The sequence below is a fragment of the Myotis brandtii genome, unplaced genomic scaffold (assembly GCF_000412655.1).
Source record: "Myotis brandtii unplaced genomic scaffold, ASM41265v1 scaffold343, whole genome shotgun sequence".
In the NCBI taxonomy this organism is placed as follows: Eukaryota; Metazoa; Chordata; class Mammalia; order Chiroptera; family Vespertilionidae; genus Myotis; species Myotis brandtii.
The window spans coordinates 364587-385780 of record NW_005363209.1 but is presented as its reverse complement, the minus strand read 5'-3'; the positions used below and the strand labels follow the sequence as shown (position 1 = coordinate 385780).

Below are 21194 nucleotides of genomic sequence, written 5' to 3'. Positions count from 1 at the left end.
GTTTAGTTTCCAGCTGCAAATCTTAACACTGACTCTATTAGCCCACATCCATGGCTGCCACCCCAGGATCTTCACCCCAAATTTCATGGGAAATGTTTTAAATCAACAAAAACTGTGTCCTCCGAGATAAAGGGCCTCAGTAAATACAGAGTTCATGGGCTCTCAGGGGAGGGTGGGAGTACGGGAGGGAATGAATGGGAGATCCCTAAGAAACATTAAAATTTGTCCTCAGCACTGCCTTCCTCTCACAGGGCAACGACTGAGCACACCAGAAGAGTTGCATTAATAAAACTGCATAGAGTCTACACTGCACAAAGTGCTTTGATGCTAGTAACATGATCCTCTTCCTCCTTCCCCTTTTCAATACCTCTTGCAAGGTTTGTTTTCAAACAGATATCACAAGTTGGCTAGCTTCTGCTTCCAAAAATCAATCAAATGCTTTCCCCTTCTCCTCTATTAAGCCCATATTCCTGAACTTTATTCCCGCCAAATAAATCAAACTACTTAACACTCAGGAATCAGCAAAGGGCACATCCCAGGTGCGTTCAGGCAATGGAAGGAAGACGTTTCTGCAAATAGACATAATTAAAGGCCATCTGTAGCTGTTGATAATTTGTAAAAATACGTCCAAGTTTTTCTTTCAACAAAAGATTTCAATTCAAGCAAGGGCACCAAGAGACATGACGACAGAGTCCTGGCTGAGCCTTTGTGTGTTTCATCTGACCGGCTTTTTGGAGGGACTGCAGTGGCTACTGCCTGGATGTGGAATTCCTTTGCCCTCAAATCTTCAAATGTATGAAGAGCACAATAAAGAATAAAATGTTGTGTTTATGTCACACCTCTTCCAAGAGGTTTAAAGCGCCACAAGGAACCCATGAATCCTCACAACACCCCTGTGAGGTAGGTAGGTGGAGAGCATTGTTATCCCCACTTCACAGGTGGGGGGAATGAGGCACACAAGAATTAAGAGACTTGCCCAAAATCACACAGCTGGTCCCTGGCAGGGCTTAGGATACAACATATATTGATTAGCACCTAGCACAGTGCTTTGCACATAGTAGGTGTTCACTGAATATCTATGGATTTTATTTGACTTATACCTCAACATACAATATACACACATAAAATACAGGCACAGGACATTCATCTCCTACATTTTTCTTCTGATGACATCTCTCATTCCTTCAAACCCTGGTGGATGGGGGATGTTCAAGAATTCATCTCACAACGAAGCCCTCAGGTTGGAGAGGATCCACATACACCATCGGAGGAAAACCTGCCCTTGCACCTGGTCTACCTCACAATATTAGTTTTCTAATGAAAACAAAAATGGATTTCAGGAACCATGCTGACATTTTGTTTGTTTGTTTGCCTGTTTGTTTGCAATGGAGCCATCTGAACGGTTCTGTGTTTTGTGTGTACAAAAGAGAAATAAGGCTGCTCTCGTCCAGTCGCTTGTGAGAAGGGTGCCAGGCACGGAGACCTCCTCCGGCTCCGGTGGATTTCTACCTGGGCACCCAGACCGACCCAGGCAGCGGCAGCTCCAGCAGGAAGGGCCCGCGAGGCTGTGTCACTTGCACGGCTCGTGCTCTGTGTAGTCGTCCATGTCCACGTCGGAATCAAAGAGCGAGTGTCCAGTGAAATCCGTGTCTGGGGTTCTGGAAAAGCTGTTCTCTGCTCCCTCGTCCTCGAAGGTCTCTGTCCTTGAGTACAGGCTGAAATCCAGCAGAGGGGTGTGGGTCTTGCTGCCCTCGCTACTCTCCTCCGACTCGTAGATGGTGTTGTCGTCATCGTGGTGCCACTCGGGCCAGAACTTCCTCCGGATCCTCTCGCAGTACATGGCCAGGTTGATGAGCTCACCTGCAGGGCGGCAAGGACAGCCAGGGTTAGTTCTCAGGGGCAGCAATCTGCCCGCGCTGGGCTTTCTGGGGAATGTGGGAGAATGGGGCGGGGTAGACATTAAAAATGTTTTCAAGCCTGGCCAGCATGGCTCAATGGCTGAGTGTCGACCTATAGACCAGGAGATCACAGATCAATTGCCGGTCAGGGTACATGCCTGGGTTTTGGGCTCAGGTCCCCAGTAGGGGTCATGCAGAAAGCAGGCAATCAATGATTCTCTCTCATCAGTGATCTCTCTCTCTCTCTCTCTCTCTCTCTCTCTCTCTCTCTCTCTTCCTCTCCTTCCTCTCTGAAATCAATCAAAAATACTTTTTAAAAAAATTTCCCCACAGAGGAACTGTCAAAATGTTTAGACTTTCTACACATAATAATAAAGGTGAGTGGGAAAAGGTAAATTCAGTGAGGGGCTAGATGAAATTTAGGAGTGAGTTTTATGGTGATGAGAAATTGGGGATGGATAGTTTATCTGAAATGGCAGCTACACTACCATCATTTGGCTTTGTGAAGCATTTTATTATTTTATGTTTGCTTCAACTGGTTCATATGTAAATTAATTTATAGTCCATGAAAATATACCAACTGTCAATTGGATTAAACCAGCCAGAGGTAACCATTCATTCCATAAATATTTGTAGAGTTATTACGGGCTGGGCACTATGCCAAGTGGTTAACAAATGTTATGTTAGGATGGAAACTTTGCTCTAAATAACCCGTCAAATGGATAACTCAGAATTGTCTCTATGGATGAGTGTACCCAGAGTAAAGTAGATTTTTTTTCATTTTTTAAATTAAATTCCACAGCAGCACCAACAATTGGGTTCTCATTCAGTGACTGGACTACTTCTTTTCCATATGAATCAAAGGAACATGGTTAAATTGCTAAAATCATCCAGGCATTTGTCTGAAACACAACACAGTATTTGGCTTTCCTTTCCTAATTTCAAGTGAGGAAGGAAGAGGGTGAGTTTTTGCCTTTAATCCACCAGATGGCAACATTGCTTATAAATATGTAATTTGTCACTGTCTTACAGAACTTCATTGCCCTAAAAATAATCTTAGGATGTTTACTTTTTAAAAGTTATATAAAGCTCGACCAGCATGGCTCAGTGGTGGAGTGTCGACCTATGAACCAGGAGGTCATGGTTCGATTCCTGGTCAGAGCACATGCCAGGATTGCGGGCTCGATCCCCAGGAGGTTGTGCAGGAGGCACCCGATCTATGATTCTCTCTCATCACTGTTTTTATCTCACTCTCCCTCAATAAAAATATATTCACCTATGAGGGAAGGCAGGGAGTGAGGGGTAAGAGATCAACCAAAGGACTTGTATGCATGCATATGAGCATAACCAATGGACACAGACCCAGGGGTGGGGGAAGGGCATGTGCTGCGGGTTGGGGGTTGCCGGGGAGAGGTCAATGGGGGGAAAAGGAGACTTATGTAATATATTTAACAATAAAGAATTTAAATTAAAATATATATATTTAAAAGTTATATAAACATTCACTTATTGTGTAGGTGGGTAATCCATATTTTATTGCAAAAAATAGACAATATAGATAAACAAAAAAAATAAAAGAATTATCAATAATCCCATTTTCCATAATATTTTCATTTGCATTCTTCCAGAATTTTATATAGTACTTATATATATATTTACATTTGCTGTATGACATTTACTATATATTTTGTTTCCTATCCTACTTTTTTCCACTTAACATATAATTAAAATCTTTCAATTTCACATTATCACAATTGATAATTGCATAGTATTTCGTTATACAGATGTACCATAGTTTCATTTTGTTATTACCAATCTCCTATCACAGGCCAATTAGGTTGTTTCTGTATAAATAGTCTATTAATTATAGTCTATAACTACTCTATTTTATTTTCTATCAAAAAATAACATATTCCCATTTTGGAAAATTAGAACTATGTATAGAGAAACTATAAATCATAAAAAGGAAAACACAAAGGATCTATAATCTTATCAATCCAAGATAACCACAATTAACTTTTTGGTGTCATTTCCCCCAGTATTTTTTCCTATTTATTTATTGGCATTATTATTATTACTTAACTGTTACTTCCTGTTAGCATTAATGCAAATGTTTTCCCATGTCATTAAAATTTTTCAAATTTTTTTTTAGATTTTTTTTTTTATTGATTTCAGAGAGGAAGGGAGAGGGAGAAAGAAACATCAATGATGAGAGAGAATCATCTATCGGCTGCCTCCTGCACGCCTCACACTGGGATCGAGCCTGAAACCTGGGTAGAGCCCTGACCAGGAATCGAACAGTGATCTCTTGATTCATAGGTTGATGCTCAACCACTGAGCTGCCACACCAACTGGGCAAAATTTTTCAAATCTTGATTGCTGTTCTGCTTTTAAATAAACACATATCCCCTACAAAGCACAATAAAGCATATCTCCCTGCTTCATGAAGCCTATAAACCAACTAGAGGACCGGTGCACAAAATTCATGCATGGGTAGGGTCCCTAGGCCTGGCCAGCGATCAGGGCTAATCTGTGGGGTGACAGACAGCGCAATTGGGGGGCCCCTGCTGGTACCTGCCTTGGCCAGCCTGGGGCTTGCAGACTAGGGGCAGCTCCTGTGTCTGCCCCCTGGTGATCAGTGTGTATCATAGCGACTGGTCGTTCCACCAGCTGTTCCACTGTTTGGTCTATTTGCATATTAGGCTTTTATTATATAGGATGTTCTTGTATTGGTTCCAGGGTACCATTTTCAGTCCTATCAGATCATAATAGCTCAATTCACACTGTGTAATAACTCAGTTCACACTTTGGATTGCTCCCTACTCAAAGATTTTTATGTACACACTAAGGAGCCAGAAGCAGAAAAGCCAACCTCACTGTTCCCTTTGGAAAGACATGCAAAACCTTCACCTGTTTTCTCCCTCAAAGAAGCAGTCCTGAGACACACCTCACCAGGTATTGCTGCCAGTCACAGGTAACCAAGGGTTGGATAAAGATGGGGAGGCAGCAGCAAGGAGGTGGTGGGGGGACACCACAAATGATGTATGGTCACTTCACAGCAGGCCCTGGGGACAGCCCTGTTTGCTTTAATCAAGTGCATTCCCTAGGAGCTGCGAGAAAGTCATAATCTGGTCACAAGAGCCACAGGATCTACACCGTCCATGAGTCTATCCACTTCTTTGTGGCTGTTCTTTCTACAGCCTGTTTCTTTATCTTCCTTCCCGAGACCTGCCGCCTTCATGACTGTGCAACATTAATAGCACTTCACTGGTCAATAATAAAAGTTAATAAGAATAGCAAATACATATATAGTCCTTACTGTGTATCAGGCACTGTTTGATGTGCTTTTTTCATTTGTTGAAGTCATATCGACTCTCTTAGTCCTTGAAAAAATGCTGTATGAGGCAAGAAGCATTATTATCCCTATCTGTAATGGGAAAACTGCAACAGAGAGGTTAATTAACTTGACTAAGGTCAAGTTCTAGATAGTGGCAGAGCCAGGATTCAAACTCCAGCATTCCCCAGGCTCCAAGCCCTTCACTATGACTCTACTCTGCCCCTCTACTGGGGAGCTGACAGCCTGGCCTGGGAATTAACAGCTTTGCACCATCTGTCACAGAATATTTTTCTGTAATTCTTTCTGAGGTCTCAAAGAATTATAAGATGCTGCCTTCAAAATGACTTGTCATGAAGGAAGTGATTATTCTATCATGCAGTTAAGAAAGGGTTTGCTCTGATAAGCAAGGACTGGGAGCTCACACACCCATCCTGATAAAAAAAATCTGTAATTAAGTTCTACCTTTATCTCTCTTTGCCAATCCTTCCTGTGCCCAGATTTTCCATCAGTGAACCCACTCAACATGCCTACCAGCCAAAAGAATAGAAAAACTTGGCAGTAGAAACAGGTTGTATGTAGTGTGTGTGTTTGGGGGGGGGGGCAGGGGGAGAGGAAGAGGGGGAGAGAGAGAGATGACTAAACATAAATGCCTATATTGAAGATGCAAACTTTGTGAAACAATAGGAAAAGTACATTTTCAAAGTGTACTCAACAATCAAATAACAATTTCATCCACTGGTAAATATTAAAGTCTGAACATCAATGTAGAGGTCAGGCACTGTACTACATGGCTCGTGGAAGTCTAAATTGCTATAACCTTTCTTGGAAAGTAATCTGATGTTGTCTGTTGAAATTTTAAACGTACATAGCAGACCACCTTTAGTACTCTAGTCTACTAAAATAAGAGCATCAGTATGTAAAGCTACATGTATATGGATGTTGAATACAGAATTGTGTCAATAAAAAAAAGAAAGATAAGAAAGATGAAAAGAGTTTGAGTGTCCATCAATAGGAATTGATTGATAAAGTATGGTGTATAAATTCTATAGAATAATATACAAATGTTAAAGAGATATGATAGTGTATTAAGTTAAAAATCAAGTTATAAAGTAATATGTACAATGTAATTTCATTGTTTTAAAATAGTAAAAACAAATCAAAACAGGCATATATATATACATGTATATAAGTTTGTAGATTAAAAAAAAAAAAGAAAGACACAGAGGATTGACTACAAATCCTTAATACTGCTTATTCCATGGGGGGTGGTATTGGATATGGATGAGGGAAGGTCAAAAATCTTTGAAAATATACCTGTATTTTTCAACTTATTGGGACAATCATGTATTACATTTTAAATTTAAAAATGAATAAAATAAATTAGTAAAATACTAATGGGTGATCAGTGATACTCACAAACACCTAGCCAGGATATTCATCAGAAAGCCAAATGGCCCTCTAACCGGAGCACACTCCCAGAGTAAAGAGCTCTTCCTGGGAGTTTCTCCAACGGAACTATGCCCCACCATTCTTTGAAAAAGGTGACTCCTTTTATTTTCCCATGTCACTCCAATTTCTCTAATATTCAGAAACATTCTGTACAATTTGACATTGAAGAGATTGGCAACCATACCCAGAACCCAGGCCTCGGTTTCTCCGGGCTGCCAATCCTGCATGGCAGGAGGGCGAGTGAGGAGAAGCCTGCCAGCCTCCCAGCACCACCTGGCCAGCCCTTGGTCATTAACTAGCAAATATTTGGAAAACGTGGAGCCAGTGCCCACACACACTCAGTTGGTCTCCAGGTATTTGCTCAGCATCGCCCGGTTCCACACCTGTGCAAGGTGCTGGCTGTGCTCTTGGTTGCTCCCGTTAGCATTCTGTCACACGGGCAGGAAGGGCACTGAGATATCCTCCCAGAAAAGTCCTTTGCAAACTTGAATGCCCTAATGAGGATACTCCCTAATGAGGACAGCCCCTTGCCCTCGTCTCCTTGAAGCAAAAGGGCGCTAATTCATATATTTCAAAATCCAAAGACCCACACAAGTCCTCTGAGCCAGCCCTTTGTTGGGACCTGAATGCCCCCACAACAACCTTTCCTGAACGCTTCGGGGTGGAGCACAGCAAGAGTGAGGACTCCTTTGTTTTTCAAGCATATCCAGCATTTTTCCTACCTTTTAACCTGTCAGAGAATAAGCAAAAAATAAAGTCCAAGTGCAATAAATAACTGCTGGCAAAAGAGTTGATCAAGGCTTTTCTTAGAACACAGAGTTATATTTCTTACAAATTCAGAAAACCAGCTTTAGGTTGTGTGGTTTGGATATGGCTCTGCAGAGCAAGCAGAGGCATCGCAGAACCCATTCCCTTCTGTTGCTTCCGTTTCACTTTCCTGGGCAGTCCTCCAGTCTCTGTGTCTGTTTAAAGAGAGCCCAAGTCCACCGCAATCCTATCTAATAAAGCGGGAATATGCTAATTGACCCTCACACCATCGCAAAGATGACAGAGCCCACAGCCAATAAGGAGGAAATATGCTAATTGACTGTCCTGCCCTCAAAGATGGCGGCGCCCACAGCCAATATGGAGGGAATATGCTAATTGACTGCCCCACCCTCAAAGATGGCGGTGCCCACAGCCACAAGATGGTGGCACCCAGTCCCCTCAGCCCCTCCAGGGTGCCTGCCTCTGGAGAACCCCAGTCCCCTCAGCCCCCCAGCTGCCCAGGGCTGAGGGCCGGCCGAGGCTTGCGCTGCCGGCAGTGGCAGCAGCAGAAGTGTGATGGGGCGTCGCCTTCCCCTGATCACCAGGTCGCCTCCCACCCCTGAGGGCTCCCGGACTGTGAGAGGGGGCAGGCCAGGCTGAGGGACCCCTCTCCAGTGCATGAATTTTCATGCACCGGGCCTCTAGTTCTCTAATAAGTATACTCTGATCAATATATCAAATGTGACTCCTCATTAAGAGTGTTGCTGATAATAAAACTGAGAAGATCCTTTTTTGACTATAAAAATGGCAAAAATTTCAAAATAAATTATATGCAACCCTAATTGAGGAACAAAATTTGAAGTGTTTTCAAATGTTTGTGAGAATATAAACTGCTAAAGTCTTTCTAGAAAGCAACTTAGCCATATAGACCAAGAGCTTATACCCTTTGAGACAGTAATTCCCCAACTTGAAATGTAATTAAATAGGCAGTGATAAGCAGGAGTATATATTTATACAATATTCACTATAGAATATTAGTAAAATTTATTTGAAATAAACCACAAGTCCAGAAAAAAGAAGATTAATCACATACATTACAATGTAGCCATAGCATAGGGTATTATACAACTACTAAATATACTGTTTTGAAGAATATTTAATGACAAGGGAACTGGCAATTTGCATAGATAATTTAAAAACTGTAGGTTATAATTATATTGATATTATGATCTCAATTTTTAAAAATATGGACATTCATTTACTTGATATAAGATGAGTATATATACCACAATGTTAATAGCAGTTCTCTGTGAGTGATGGGGGTCACAAGTTGTTTTTTATCTTTCTAACTTTCCTATCTTGTCTAAATTATCTCCAGTTAAGAAAATAATATTTCATATATTTATATCTACAGAGATCTAGCTACATAAACAAATACATAAATATTTTAAGAATTGCTGATTATTCATAGTCTGTCCCTTTACTCACCTAAATTAAGGAACATTTCTCATTAATCTAGAAGGTTCCAGAAGTAGCTTCTATGGCTACATATTGTCAATAATATGTAGAACCAAAAAGCTAATATTTATACACTTACACACATGGTGTTTCAAAGCTAACGCAGCACACTGTCTGACCCAAGCCATTCACACTCCGGGGTTTGAGCCAGTTCTAAATTATCCAGGCTCGACTGTTTCTACATCTCCTTTCTCTCATTACTTCTTGGGAAAGTCTCCATCACAGAAAAAACAACGACAGAGAAGAAGTTGAGACCAAATTAGCAGTGTGCCTGCATGTTAGTAGCCTGGATCCAAAGGTTTGAAAGGGACCTGAATCTAATGACTAAGACGGGATTTGAAACTCTCTGCACTTGAATAATGCATGCTACACCCATCCCCGGGGTGAGCTGAAAGCTACTAACTTGTTTTAAGAATCGAAGTGCATGCAGCTGTGTGCCAGAAGGCCCCTGCAGATGATGGTGTAAGATTTCCCCAAATGTGTGTGTCTCAGGGTAGGACTCAAAATCAATCCTCCAAAAAGGCTGATCAATCCTCTAAAAAGAACACTAAATGCCTCAAGTCCTTCCAGAAAGTAATAGAGGAAAGGGCCAAGTCATAAATAAATTACAAAAGATGCTTCATTTCTGCAAGAAGGGATGGATACTACAGGATCTGAGAATTCCACTGATGATGGATTCCTGAGTGCTTCTGACTAACAGGTCACCGCAAGAGAGGTGCATGTGTGTATGCATAAGGTGTGTGTCTGTGCATGCGCATGCGCAAATATGCTTGGCTAGGAGTGTAAGTGTATGTGTACAAGTGAGTGTGTATGGGGCGTGTGTGTAGAGGTAAGTAGATGTGGGGGCTGTGCTAGTGGGTGTGTAAGGGTGGTGTGGTAGAGAATCAGAGGGAGGGAGTGGAAAGTAACAAGAAATGAGAGTAAATATAAAACACACTCCTAAATGAACTAAAAGGAATCAATACATTTTAGACCACTGTGGAAATTCGGATTAAAAAAGGGAAACTAATATTGTAAAAGCTATAAATATCACCAATATGACAACATTCAAATTACTAGTAGATAAGTTCCAACATATCACAAGGACCATCTCTACACTGATCATTTAGGAAATCTGATATCAATCCATACTATCCCTAGCCCCACTCAGCGGAAGTCCAAAAGATCTTCCATCAATGCCTGAACCATTCCAACCAAGCCTGGCCACGTACCTGGAGCCCCAGCCTCACCAATAGCAGAATCTGGAGAGTGACTCCTATTAAGAGTAAATATAAAACACACTCCTAAATGAACTAAAAGCCTCACCAATAGCAGGATCTGGAGAGTGACTCCTTTTACCGATAGCCTGGTCTGAACTTCTGGGCATGCACATGAGTGACATGGCTGCTCGCCTGCCTCAGGTTCATGTACAATTCTGCCTTGCTTGGTTCCTTCCATCCTTCCACCCACCCAACAATAATTGAGAGCATTCTATATGCTACGCACTGGTGATCTCATCTACATGCCCAGCCTGCTCAGTTGGAGCATAAACACCTTGATTAACTCTTGTCAATCCCCTTCCCCAAACCTAAATATTGAACCTTGATCCCCACATCCCTAAGCCCCAGGCACTTGTTTAGGCACTGCTTCAAACTGGAGATGACTCTAAACAATTCCCACCAGCAATGCAAAGGAAGCCTCTCCCAGAGGCCCCCATTACCTTGTTTATCTCACCACCCGACTCCACCATACACAAGCCACATGCACAAACACACACACACATACACGCCAATATCTGGTTCCTTGACATCAACCCAAGTTAAGCTGATGTTTCCTGCCCCCTTGCCAACATGAAATTTACTCCTGGCTACCAACCCCATCCCCATCGCTCAACACAGGAGCTGCCCCCTGGTGATCAGTGCACTCCCACAGCCAACCTCCCGCGACCCCTCCCCCTGAATGGCTGGCCCCTGGTGCTAAGCCATTCGTAGAGACCTGCTTCTGGGTTGGGGTTTCGTACATAGCAGAGCAGCTCCCTTTGCTGCGATCTATTGAAAGTCAGCCCTCGACACAAGTGTTTATCTCGCTCCCATCCTCTCCCTTTTCCAGGTGCCACCTGCCCCACAGTGGTGGAGGCAGAGAACTGCGCGGTGGTGGGGCACCGACAGCGACATCAGCGTCTGGCGTCTGTTCCTTCCACACCCGGCTGGGGACCATCACCTCCTCTCCCAACCCCATCGGGCACTCCCACAGCCAACCTCCTGCAACCCCTCCCCCTGGCTGGCTGGCCCCCATCAGCTCCTGGTGCTAAGCCATTCGTAGAGACCTGCTTCTGGGTTGGGGTTTCGTACATAGCAGAGCAGCTCCCTTGCTGCAATCTATTGAAAGTCAGCCCTCGACACAAGCGTTTGTCTCGCTCCCATCCTCTCCCTTTTCCAGGTGCCGCCTGCCCCGCAGCGGTGGTGGCATGGTGGTGAAGGAAGGAGGAGGGGAGAAGGCGGGGAACTTCGAGGTGGCAGGGCACCGATGGCGACGTCAGCATCTGGCGTCTGTTCCTTCCACACCGGGCTGGGGACCATCACCTCCTCTCCCAACCCCATCGGGGCCTCAGGCCAGGCTGGGACAGGGAACCAGTGGTCGGTGGCGGAGGACGCGCCACTTTCCCATGGGGGCCAAGGGCCTGCTCCCTCCTTGGGAGCTGGTGGCCAACCTCCCACGGTCCCTCCCCCACAGCTGGCCAACGTCCCACGGTCTCCCCTCCCCACAGCTGGCCAACCTCCCGCAGCCCCCCCCCTCCGTGCACAAATTCGTGCACCGGGCCTCTAGTATTAATATAAAACTTTGCATAGCACCAGACTTACAAAGCATTTATTGACACTTTCCTCATTGTCTGTCTGATCTACAGACACTACTGAAATAGGAGAAAGGAGTGCTTTGAACTCAAACGACACAGAATAGTGTACTTTCACCTACATGTGAAAAATCTAAAATCAGGTGAGACAAAAGGAGCAGTGAGTCCATCAGCCCACTGTGCTTGCTGCAACAGTGGACATACCAGAAAGTGGTAAACTACCACCGTCCCAAAGAAAATAATGAAGACCAACAAAACAAGGGCACTAGGCAGAACTCAAGCCATATTTCAGCAACAAGTGTTATGTCAATACGTAAGGAGCTGGGAGAAAAGCCCCGGTGTAGACATGGCAAGATTTGTGTCAGCTTTGCCAGAACACAACATGAACAAGATGGCAGGTGAGAAGCCCAGTATCTCCTCCACCCGTACATATGCTGATCACAGAAAACACCCTGGCCCTGGATACCACCGCCTGGTGTCTCCATCAAGCTCCCAGGCATCAGCCTAGAATTCTCCATTGTGTTACTCCTACCCTGCACCCTCCCAGCAACTCTCAAAACCTGAAGAGGTTCGTAGTGCTTGCCTTTGATCAACCGCTCAGGTCTCGTCCCAGGTAAGGTCCACATTGCCTGTGCCAAGTGTCCAAAGACGGTGGCGTCGAGAGTGGAGAACTTGGGCCCCATGATGTACTTCTTATCACCTGCAGCAGACAGAACAGAGAGGTCACTGCTGGCCTGTGCTGTCCCGCAAGGTCACACGGCACTCAGCACACTTGCATTATGTGCTCATTTAACTGTGAATCAAAAGATTTGCAGAGTCAAAATGCATGCACCCCTCTTTCTTTCAAAAAATGAGAAACAAAAGTAAAACACATTGAACAATTCTGTGATATATTAATCCAAACAATTGCAAAGCAGGGAAGTAACTGGGAAGATGTCAAGATAAACAGAGAAGGGAGGAGGTTCGTGGAAAAAAAGGACAACAGATCACCCACAGACCTGGAGGTACCTCTTCGTCTCCAATTCTAGTGATTAAAGCTTGAGAACACCTGGAAGTTTGCTTAAACCATCTCAATAGTAACCCAAGCCAAGCACACCAAACTCAGCACTTACTTTATTAATTTAATACATTTCCTTGGGGAAAACAAGAGGCCTAAGTTAGTTAAGAAGTTTGGAGGCAAGGTTTTCCATGAAGCCTCCTTGGTCTTGGCAAGGTTCTCACCACTAAAGACCAGCTCCATGGGAAACACTACATAAAGAAAAGCTATAAAATTACAGGAAGTTTCACACTGCTGCTCCCATCTCTCATTTTCCACCACTACTGACCTAATTCAGGCCTTGTCACCTGACTATCACATCTGACCTAGGTTGTCTCCTGGGCCACCGTCAGGTGCTATAGCATGTAGAGGCAGCACAGGTGGAAGTGATCCACCTAGTTCACTGTTGGAGCCTGGTCTTAAAACTCTTAAAACCTCTGGAAAATGGAGATGATATTAACAGTGCCCATTTCTTAGAGCTGCTGTGAGGAGTAAGTGGCATAATGCATATAGAGCACATAGCACCCTATCTGGGTGACTCAATAAACATTAGCTCTCATGACGATAGCCCCTCTGGATCTCCAGTCCATCCCATACCCCTGAATGTAACTCTCTAAGACATTCTTTCATCATATCCCTCCCTTTCACAAATACCTTTAATGGTTTACAAAATGGGTTATAAAGTAAAAGTCCAAACTTAACTATGAATTCAAGCTCATTATACTCGGCCTCCAACCCATGTTCCAGTTTTATTCCACATGCCTCCCTTTCTCTAGTAAATCTAAGGAACACCCCACAGTCCCCAGGACACTTTATGCTTGCTACTGCTCATGCTGCACTTACCCCTCTTCTGCTCCCCCAAAACCTATGTGCTCCTCACTTCCCTCCATATGATAAAGACTATCATCTTATGAGGTTCAGCTTCAAAGATTTCTGGTGGCAACAGTAGCTTTTAATTCAGACAGCCCTGTGTTCAAATCTCACTTTTACACGTACAACCCTATAGAATTTTAAGTCATTTAATGCCAATTAACCTCAATTTCTTGAACCATATATTGGTTGTTTTTCATTTGTTCATTTTATCTTTCCAACTAAATGGTGAGCTCTTTGAAAGTAAGGGTAATTTCTTATTTTTATTTAGCAAACTCTAATACAGTGTTTCCTACACGTCAGGCATGGCTCTACATGCTGTACTCTACAAATATCTGCCTGTTTCTCTGTCCCTGAGTGTCAAGCTGAGAAAATTAAATACCTGATGACAACACACAGGCAAACTAGGAGGGGAATGCAATCTAACAAATTGATGCTATTATAAAGGTGCTGGTGAACCCTACGGTAGTAATTACATTGCAATATATACATATATCGAATCAATAAGGTGTATGTCCCAACTTGCACAATATTATATATACATCAATTACATCTCGATTTCAAAAAACTAAAACAACAACAAGGCCACCATATGGAGCTGGAGGCAATTTTTAAAAATGTATTTCTACTCTATTTTCCACAGGGACCAGGGAATAACCTACACTAGTACAATATGCTGAACCTACCAAATTGTCTTTTCTGGTGAGGACAAGCAAGGTGTCCATGCTAGAGACCTTAGGTGTTTTCCATTGCCAACCAACTCATCCAACATTTGAGTCTTTACCTGGGATCTAAACTAACTACCCAAATACTGGGAATACAAGGGGAAAATACTACCCAGGCTACAAGAACAAAGAAAAGCCAAATATATGCCTGGCCAGTGTGGCTTAGTGGTTGAACATCTACCCATGAACCAGGAGGTCACAGTTCGATTCCTGGTTGCAGGCTCAATCCCCAGTAGGGGGCATGCAGGAGGCAGCTGTCCATAATTCTCTCTCATCATTGATGTTTCTATCTCTCTCTCCCTCTCCCTTCCACTCTCTGAAATCAATGAAAACATATTTTTAAAAATGTTTTTAAAAAGCCAAGTATATAATTTGTTCTCAAGAGTGTCCGTTACTGCTTAATAGTGCATCCTGCTGGCTCCGTGCCTCAGCCACACCCCTGCTTGCATCAGTGATGCGGAAGGCAGAAGGACCCCGGCCTAGAGCTCTTATACCATCATCCTGCAAGGATAGGAGGGGTGTGCCAGCCAGTGCTCCCTTGGGAGCTGTGACAGGCTCAGCCCATTCAAGGCCTGAATGCAAGGAAGCCCACCAACTGGAAGCCACAACTTCTTTCTGATCAAAGGGAAAAAGAAATTATCTCAAATTGCTAAAAAGTCTCAGGGTACAATGCTGAGAGAAATCTGTGAAGTCCACTGTACAATCCAAGACAAGAGGAAAAACTGATTAAAAAAAAAAATTTCAGACACCTAAAAATGGAACACATAGGATGTTGATAAAAAAAAATAATAAAAAATATAATAATTTGAAACCATACATGAACTAGCGCATGTAGGTTTCAGCCCAACTTTGCCACTGGCCTCAGAACACTAAAACTGGAAGGACACTGAGTTGGTAACAGAACCAGGCTAAGAATGCTGGCACCAGGTCCCTGACTTCCTGCCCATCGCTCTTTGCTCTGCCTAATATGCCTCGTGGGCCATCATCTCAGCGATAAAGACCCCATGGAGCAACAGGAGGCTGAGCTGTGGATGTTTACAAAAAGATGCTTTACCATGAGGAATACAGAATACAGAGGGAGCAGAAGTTTCAGGGTTTTTAAAAGGTGCTAGCAAACAGCCCAGCCAGAGTGGCTCAGTGGTTGAGCGTCGACCTATGAACCAAGAGGTCACAGTTCGATTCCCGGTCAGGGCATATGCCCGGGTTTCGGGCTCAATCCCCAGTGTGGGGCATGCAGGAAGCAGCCGATCAGTGATTCTCTCTCATCATTGATGTTTCTATCTTTCTCTCCCTCTCCATTCCTCTCTGAAATCAGTAAAAATATATTTTTTAAAAGGTGCTAGCAAACAAAACTGATGAAATTTATCATTTGTGGAAATAGTGAATGGTAGATACAAAAGTCTATGTGTATACACATACAACATTTATAAATTTAAAGAATATAAAAATATCCTGTTACTAAAAAGTCCTTAGAGTACCCAATGGCAGGTAGCATTTTAAAAACATTTTATTTTTAAATAATTTTAGACTCACAGAAAAGTTATAAAAATAGCCGAGTTGCCGTGTACTCTTCAACCACCTTCTGCTAATATTAACATTTTATATAACCACAGTACATTTATCAAAACTAGGAAATTAACATTAATACAATACTATTAACTGCACTATAGACATCATTCAAATTTTATTAGTTTTTCAACTAATGTTCTTTTCCATTCCGGGATCCAGTCCATGAGCTCACATTGCATTTAGTTGTCATGCCTCCTTTCTCCTCGACCTATGAAATTGCTCAGTCTTCCCTTCTCTTTCATAACCTTGAACTTTTAAAGAATACTGGTCAGCTCTTTTGTAAAATGTTCACCAATCTGGGTTTGTCTAAGGTTTTTTATGATTAGATTAGGTCATGTATTTTTGGCGAGAATACCAGATAAGTATTACTGTACCCTTCTGTAGTGGTTAATTTTTTTTGCCAACTTGACTAGGCTATGAAGTGCTCAGTTATTTGGTCAAACATTATTTTGGATGCTTTTGTGAGGGTGTCTTGGATGAGATGAACATTTAAGTGGTAGATTGCGTAAAACAGATTTCCCTCTCTTATGTGGGTGGGCCTTGTCTGATTAGTTGAAGGTCTGACTAGAACAGAAAGGCTGACTCTCTTCCAAGCAAGAAAGAGCCCCTCCTTCCCGACTGCTTTCCAACTGGGACATGGCTTTTCCTGCCTCAAACCACACCATCAGCCATCCTGGGTCCACGCTTGCCAACTCACCCTGCAGACCTTTGGACTGTCAGCTTCCATAATTGCATGAGCCAACTCCTTATACTAAGTCTTTATACTAAATTTTTTTTCATATAGTCTATTGGTCTGTTTCTCTGGGAACCCTGACTAATACACCTTCTCAGAGCATCAAATCAGAGGGTCCATAATGTCCATGTCTCGTCACTGCAGATGTTAAACTTGACCATGTGATAAAGGTAGTGTCTGTGAGGTTTCTTCACTGTCATGGTACTATTTTTCCTTTTGCAATTAATAATCTTAGGAGAGATATTTTAAGACTGTATAAATCTCCTGCTTGTCCACAAACGTTGCCCTTTGATTTTTTTTAACACCCATTGGTGGATGTTATCTGAAACAATTACTTCCATAGTGTTTGCCTAATCAAGATTTTCTATCTCATTCCTTCTACATGTATTGATTAAATGTCTACTGTTCACTTCATCACTCATTTACTAATGTATTCAATTATTTATTTATGTTAAGTATGCACTTATGGATAATTATTTTATTCTGTGGCTCATAATCCAGTCCTCTCATTATTTATTTTGTTGCTCAAATTGTTTCAGCTTTGGCCTTCAGGGCCTTGGCAGGAAGTGTTTTTAAGAGGGAACCTGAATTTAGATTTGACTGCTTAGCGACAGCCAACCACAGCCAAACCAAGCTGAAGTCTCAAGTCTGAGCACTCCCAGGTATTCCCAGTGGTCCCAGATCTCACAATCCGAGGATTTTAGCAAAACCAAAGCATTAAGGGCACTTCTGAAGGGTTCTGAAGAAGCAGGCATGGGCGATAAGTCAAAGAATGTATGGCCATTTTTCCTAGGAGCAGTAGCTGAACCACCCCACTGGCTTCTGTAGGGATGAACAGAAGCAGCTGAGGAATATCTGAGTACCTGCAACTCCCTGTCAGTCTCCAGGTTGGAAGTGTGGACTGGAACCTCTGGTGAGGGCAAATGAAGGCTGAATATACCAGAAACCCTGGGAGGTGAGGGGCTCAGAATACATCAGAATCCCTGAGGGATGGCTGAAGATTCAAGCCCAACTGAGAGAACAAGCAAGGTGCAGAGTTGATACACGCTGGGTTTGGTAAGCAGGGGAACCAAGGGAAAAAGAGGAGAAAAGCAAAGAGCAATGTGGGCCTTAAAAGTCCCACTAGAGCCCTGGCTGGTGTGGCTCATTGGTTGAGCATCATCCCATGCACCAAAAGATTGCCCATTCAATTCCCAGACAAGGCACATACCTAGGTTGTGGATTCGATCCCCTGTTGGGGTTGGGGTGCATATGGGGGAGGGGGGAGGAGCAACCAATTAATGTTTCTCACTCACATCAATCTCTCTCTCTCTCTAAAATCAAGAAACATCCTTGGGTGAGGATTTAAATATCTATAATAATAAAAGTGCAATATGCTAATTAGACCAGACAGTTGAACAACCTTCCGGACATCCTTTCGGACGAAGCCAGGGCTGCGAGGGCCAAGCTTCTTACACGAATTTTGTGCATCGGGCCTCTAGTATATCTAAAGTAATATGAAAGCATTTTGCAAGCAAAAAGGTGCTATTCTAACTTACGGAATTATTTTATAGTCATCACCAATAATCAGAACAAGTACTGCCTGTGGACAAAAGCAGTCTAACATCTCTCCCAGTGTAGAAATCCCTTTTCCCACTTCCCTACCCCACATTCCTCAACCCCAGCCCACTAGGAATGTCTCCATTACTTCATGGGCAGGGAAAACTATTCTATGGTTAGATAGCTCCTGATACTAAGACAAAATGTGTCTCAGAACTTCCACCATTGATCCCGGTTCTTTCCTTTGGAATCACACAAAGAATGTATGGCCGTATTTCCTATTCCTGGGAAAGTAAGTCTCCACTAACATACTTCTAAGTAAAAGTTAATTACTTGTTTTCACATATATCACTGTGGAATAGTGGGTAAAAAGTTTCTTTCCAAACACTAAAAATTGCTATAGAAATGAACCTGTGCATCACATCTGCTTCCTCCATTATGAATTCTGTTCCCAGAATTAGTCACCATCGGCTAATGCTCACTATCAGCTCCACTTACACCATTTAGCTAAACTTTCAAGTTCTGTACATATAAAAGATAAAAGACTGGCTTTGCTAGAAAATATAAGTTCAAGAGAGAAATCAAAGAGAACAGCCATATTTTCAAGCACTCATTTTCTGTTAGTCTAAGAAACAAAGAGTAATTCTGTCTTTCACCTACATAGAGTCTCCTGTACTAGAGCACGGATGCAATTTTTAAACATTATTTCCGTGAAGTTAATGTGGACACCATTCATATTTCTAATTGTTTCTCTCACCTTTAATTAAATGGGAATTTAAGAAAAATTGAGAAACAAAGATTTTAAGTACTTCCCCCAAGGACAGCACGGGGCACAGTAATCTTGCCAGCCAACCTTCAAAGAACACACTCACTCGTTAAGCTCTTGGTACATGTGACTCTCCCAAAGCTACAGAGAAAATAAAATCTCCTTTCTGTTCTCTCTTATACTCCTGATCAAACTCTCTTTGTCGGAAATAATATGACTGGCCACTTCCTTTAAAGAGCTCCTGTTCATATTCCCAGCATAGTCTAAAGTCATCATTCATTCAGTAGGTCAGCTTTGGGGGGGGGGGGGGGGGGATGGTGATGGGAGGTGGTATCTTATATGTGAGGTTATTCATGGTCCTATGAATAAATCTCAGAATTAAAATCATCAACTTTGACAACTTTCTGCCATCTACTAGCTGCACCAATTGGTTCACACTCTGGGAAAAGATAAAAATGGGTGAGGGGGGCAACAGAAGAAGCCCCTAAATTTAATCTCTCCTCAGAGTTCATTATGGATGCAATTAGATAGTCCTGCAATTTCCTATAAGATTCTCTGAAAGAACACACAAGAAATATTTTTTTTTCAACTTGTATGAACTATCCTGATCCATTTCCCACTGACCATCAAAACAAATCATCTCACCTCTTCCTCCCAGTCTTCTCTTTGACATCCTGGCTCTTAAAACCCCCTATGATGAAACTCAGAAATACGTACATTCCCCACTACAAGGAACAGGTTGCCCTTGCTTCTCTGTACTTCAGTCCTCATGAGCACCTCCTGAACTCCACTCAAAGCCTCTATGGGCATATATTATAATTTTAGAAAACTTTCCAGCAGTTGTGGAGAAATGCACACAGGAAATCTAGATTAGGAAAGTATTTCTCAGGAGGAGGCAAATGCCTGCTCAGACTCATTTATTAATATAATTTAATAACATTAAACAACAGCTTCTGGCAGTCTTAAAGAACAAGTCTAACGATGACGCAGTGTTACTGGCCATTGACGATCAGCCTTCGTTTTTGTTTTGTTTTTTACGTTTTTAATTAAATTTTAGAGAGAGAGGGAGAGAGAAACATCATACCCCCAAGGGGATCGAGCATGCAACCCAGGCATGTGTCCTGACTGGGATTCAATTCAGCAACCTTTGTTCTCAATCAACTGTGAGCTGGCCAGAGCTATTTGTTGCTCTTCTTTAAGTTGCTGCAATATTGTTATTTCTGTGTCTGACTACATATTTGACTGAAATGGTGAGATTTAAGGGGTCTAAGAGTTATATGGGGCCCTAGCCAGTTTGGCTCCATGAATAGAGCATCTGGCCCACGGACTGAAGGGTCATGAGCTCAGTTCCAATGAAGGGCATGTACCTCAGTTGTAGGCTCAATCCCTGGTGCCCTGAGCATGCCAGAGGCAACTAATCAATGTGTGTCTCTCTCTGTCTTTCCCCCTCCCTTCCACACTCTCTAAAAATCAATGGGATAATATCCTCGGGTGAAGATTAGCAACAACAAAAGTTATATAGGGCTCCCCAGTTTCACTTTCCCAAATACACCTCCTGAGAATGAAGAATACAGAGCACTCAACTCAAACTACATCCCAGGAGAAGTTTTCCCCTTAATTTCATTTCTGTCTTGGCTGTCCTGTATTTGGGCAATCAGCTATTCTCTCTCTTTATCCAATAAAGACTATCTGGTAGCCCCCTAAAGTCTGGTATAGTCCACAAAAAACACATCAGACAGAACTCAATGTCATGTTGAAATTCAAGTTCAAATCCTTTTATAAGAAACGTATCCTTCCTTTAAGAAAGCTGAATAGTAATAGATTCTAATGGAAGGTGTGGTGTTTGGCCATCAGGGTCAAGCAAACAGACTTCACATTTCCAAAGGATTTTTCTTTATTTTATGGATCCCAATATCCTCATCCACTTTCAAACTTCTGAGCAGTTATCAAAACCTGGTAAAGAACGCTAGCTGGTTTAGCTCAGTGGATAGAGCGTCAGCCTGTGGGTCCCAGGTTTGATTTCAGTCAAGGATCAATAGCGGGCGTGCAGAAGGCAATGATGCCCAGGTTGCAGGCTCAATCCCCAGTAGGGGGGTGTGCAGGAAGCAATGATTATTTCATCATTGATGTTTCTATCTCTCTCTCTCTCCCTCTCTGAAATCAATAAAAAATATATT

The 21194-nt window shown here is 42.7% G+C and overlaps 1 protein-coding gene across 1 annotated transcript in view; it reads right to left on the bottom strand.

Annotated features, from left to right (window-relative positions):
* Window positions 1-452: 452 nt before the first annotated feature.
* The window catches only part of FAXC (failed axon connections homolog), a 55313-nt gene continuing 34571 nt past the window's right edge, over window positions 453-21194 (bottom strand). Inside the window, exons 6-7 of the mRNA XM_005871480.2 lie at window positions 12363-12479; window positions 453-1860 (exon numbers count right to left, since the gene is read on the bottom strand). Of these exons, the coding sequence (XP_005871542.2) occupies window positions 1571-1860; window positions 12363-12479 (407 nt within the window). The 3' untranslated portion in view covers window positions 453-1570. The remainder of the gene's footprint in view (window positions 1861-12362; window positions 12480-21194) is intronic.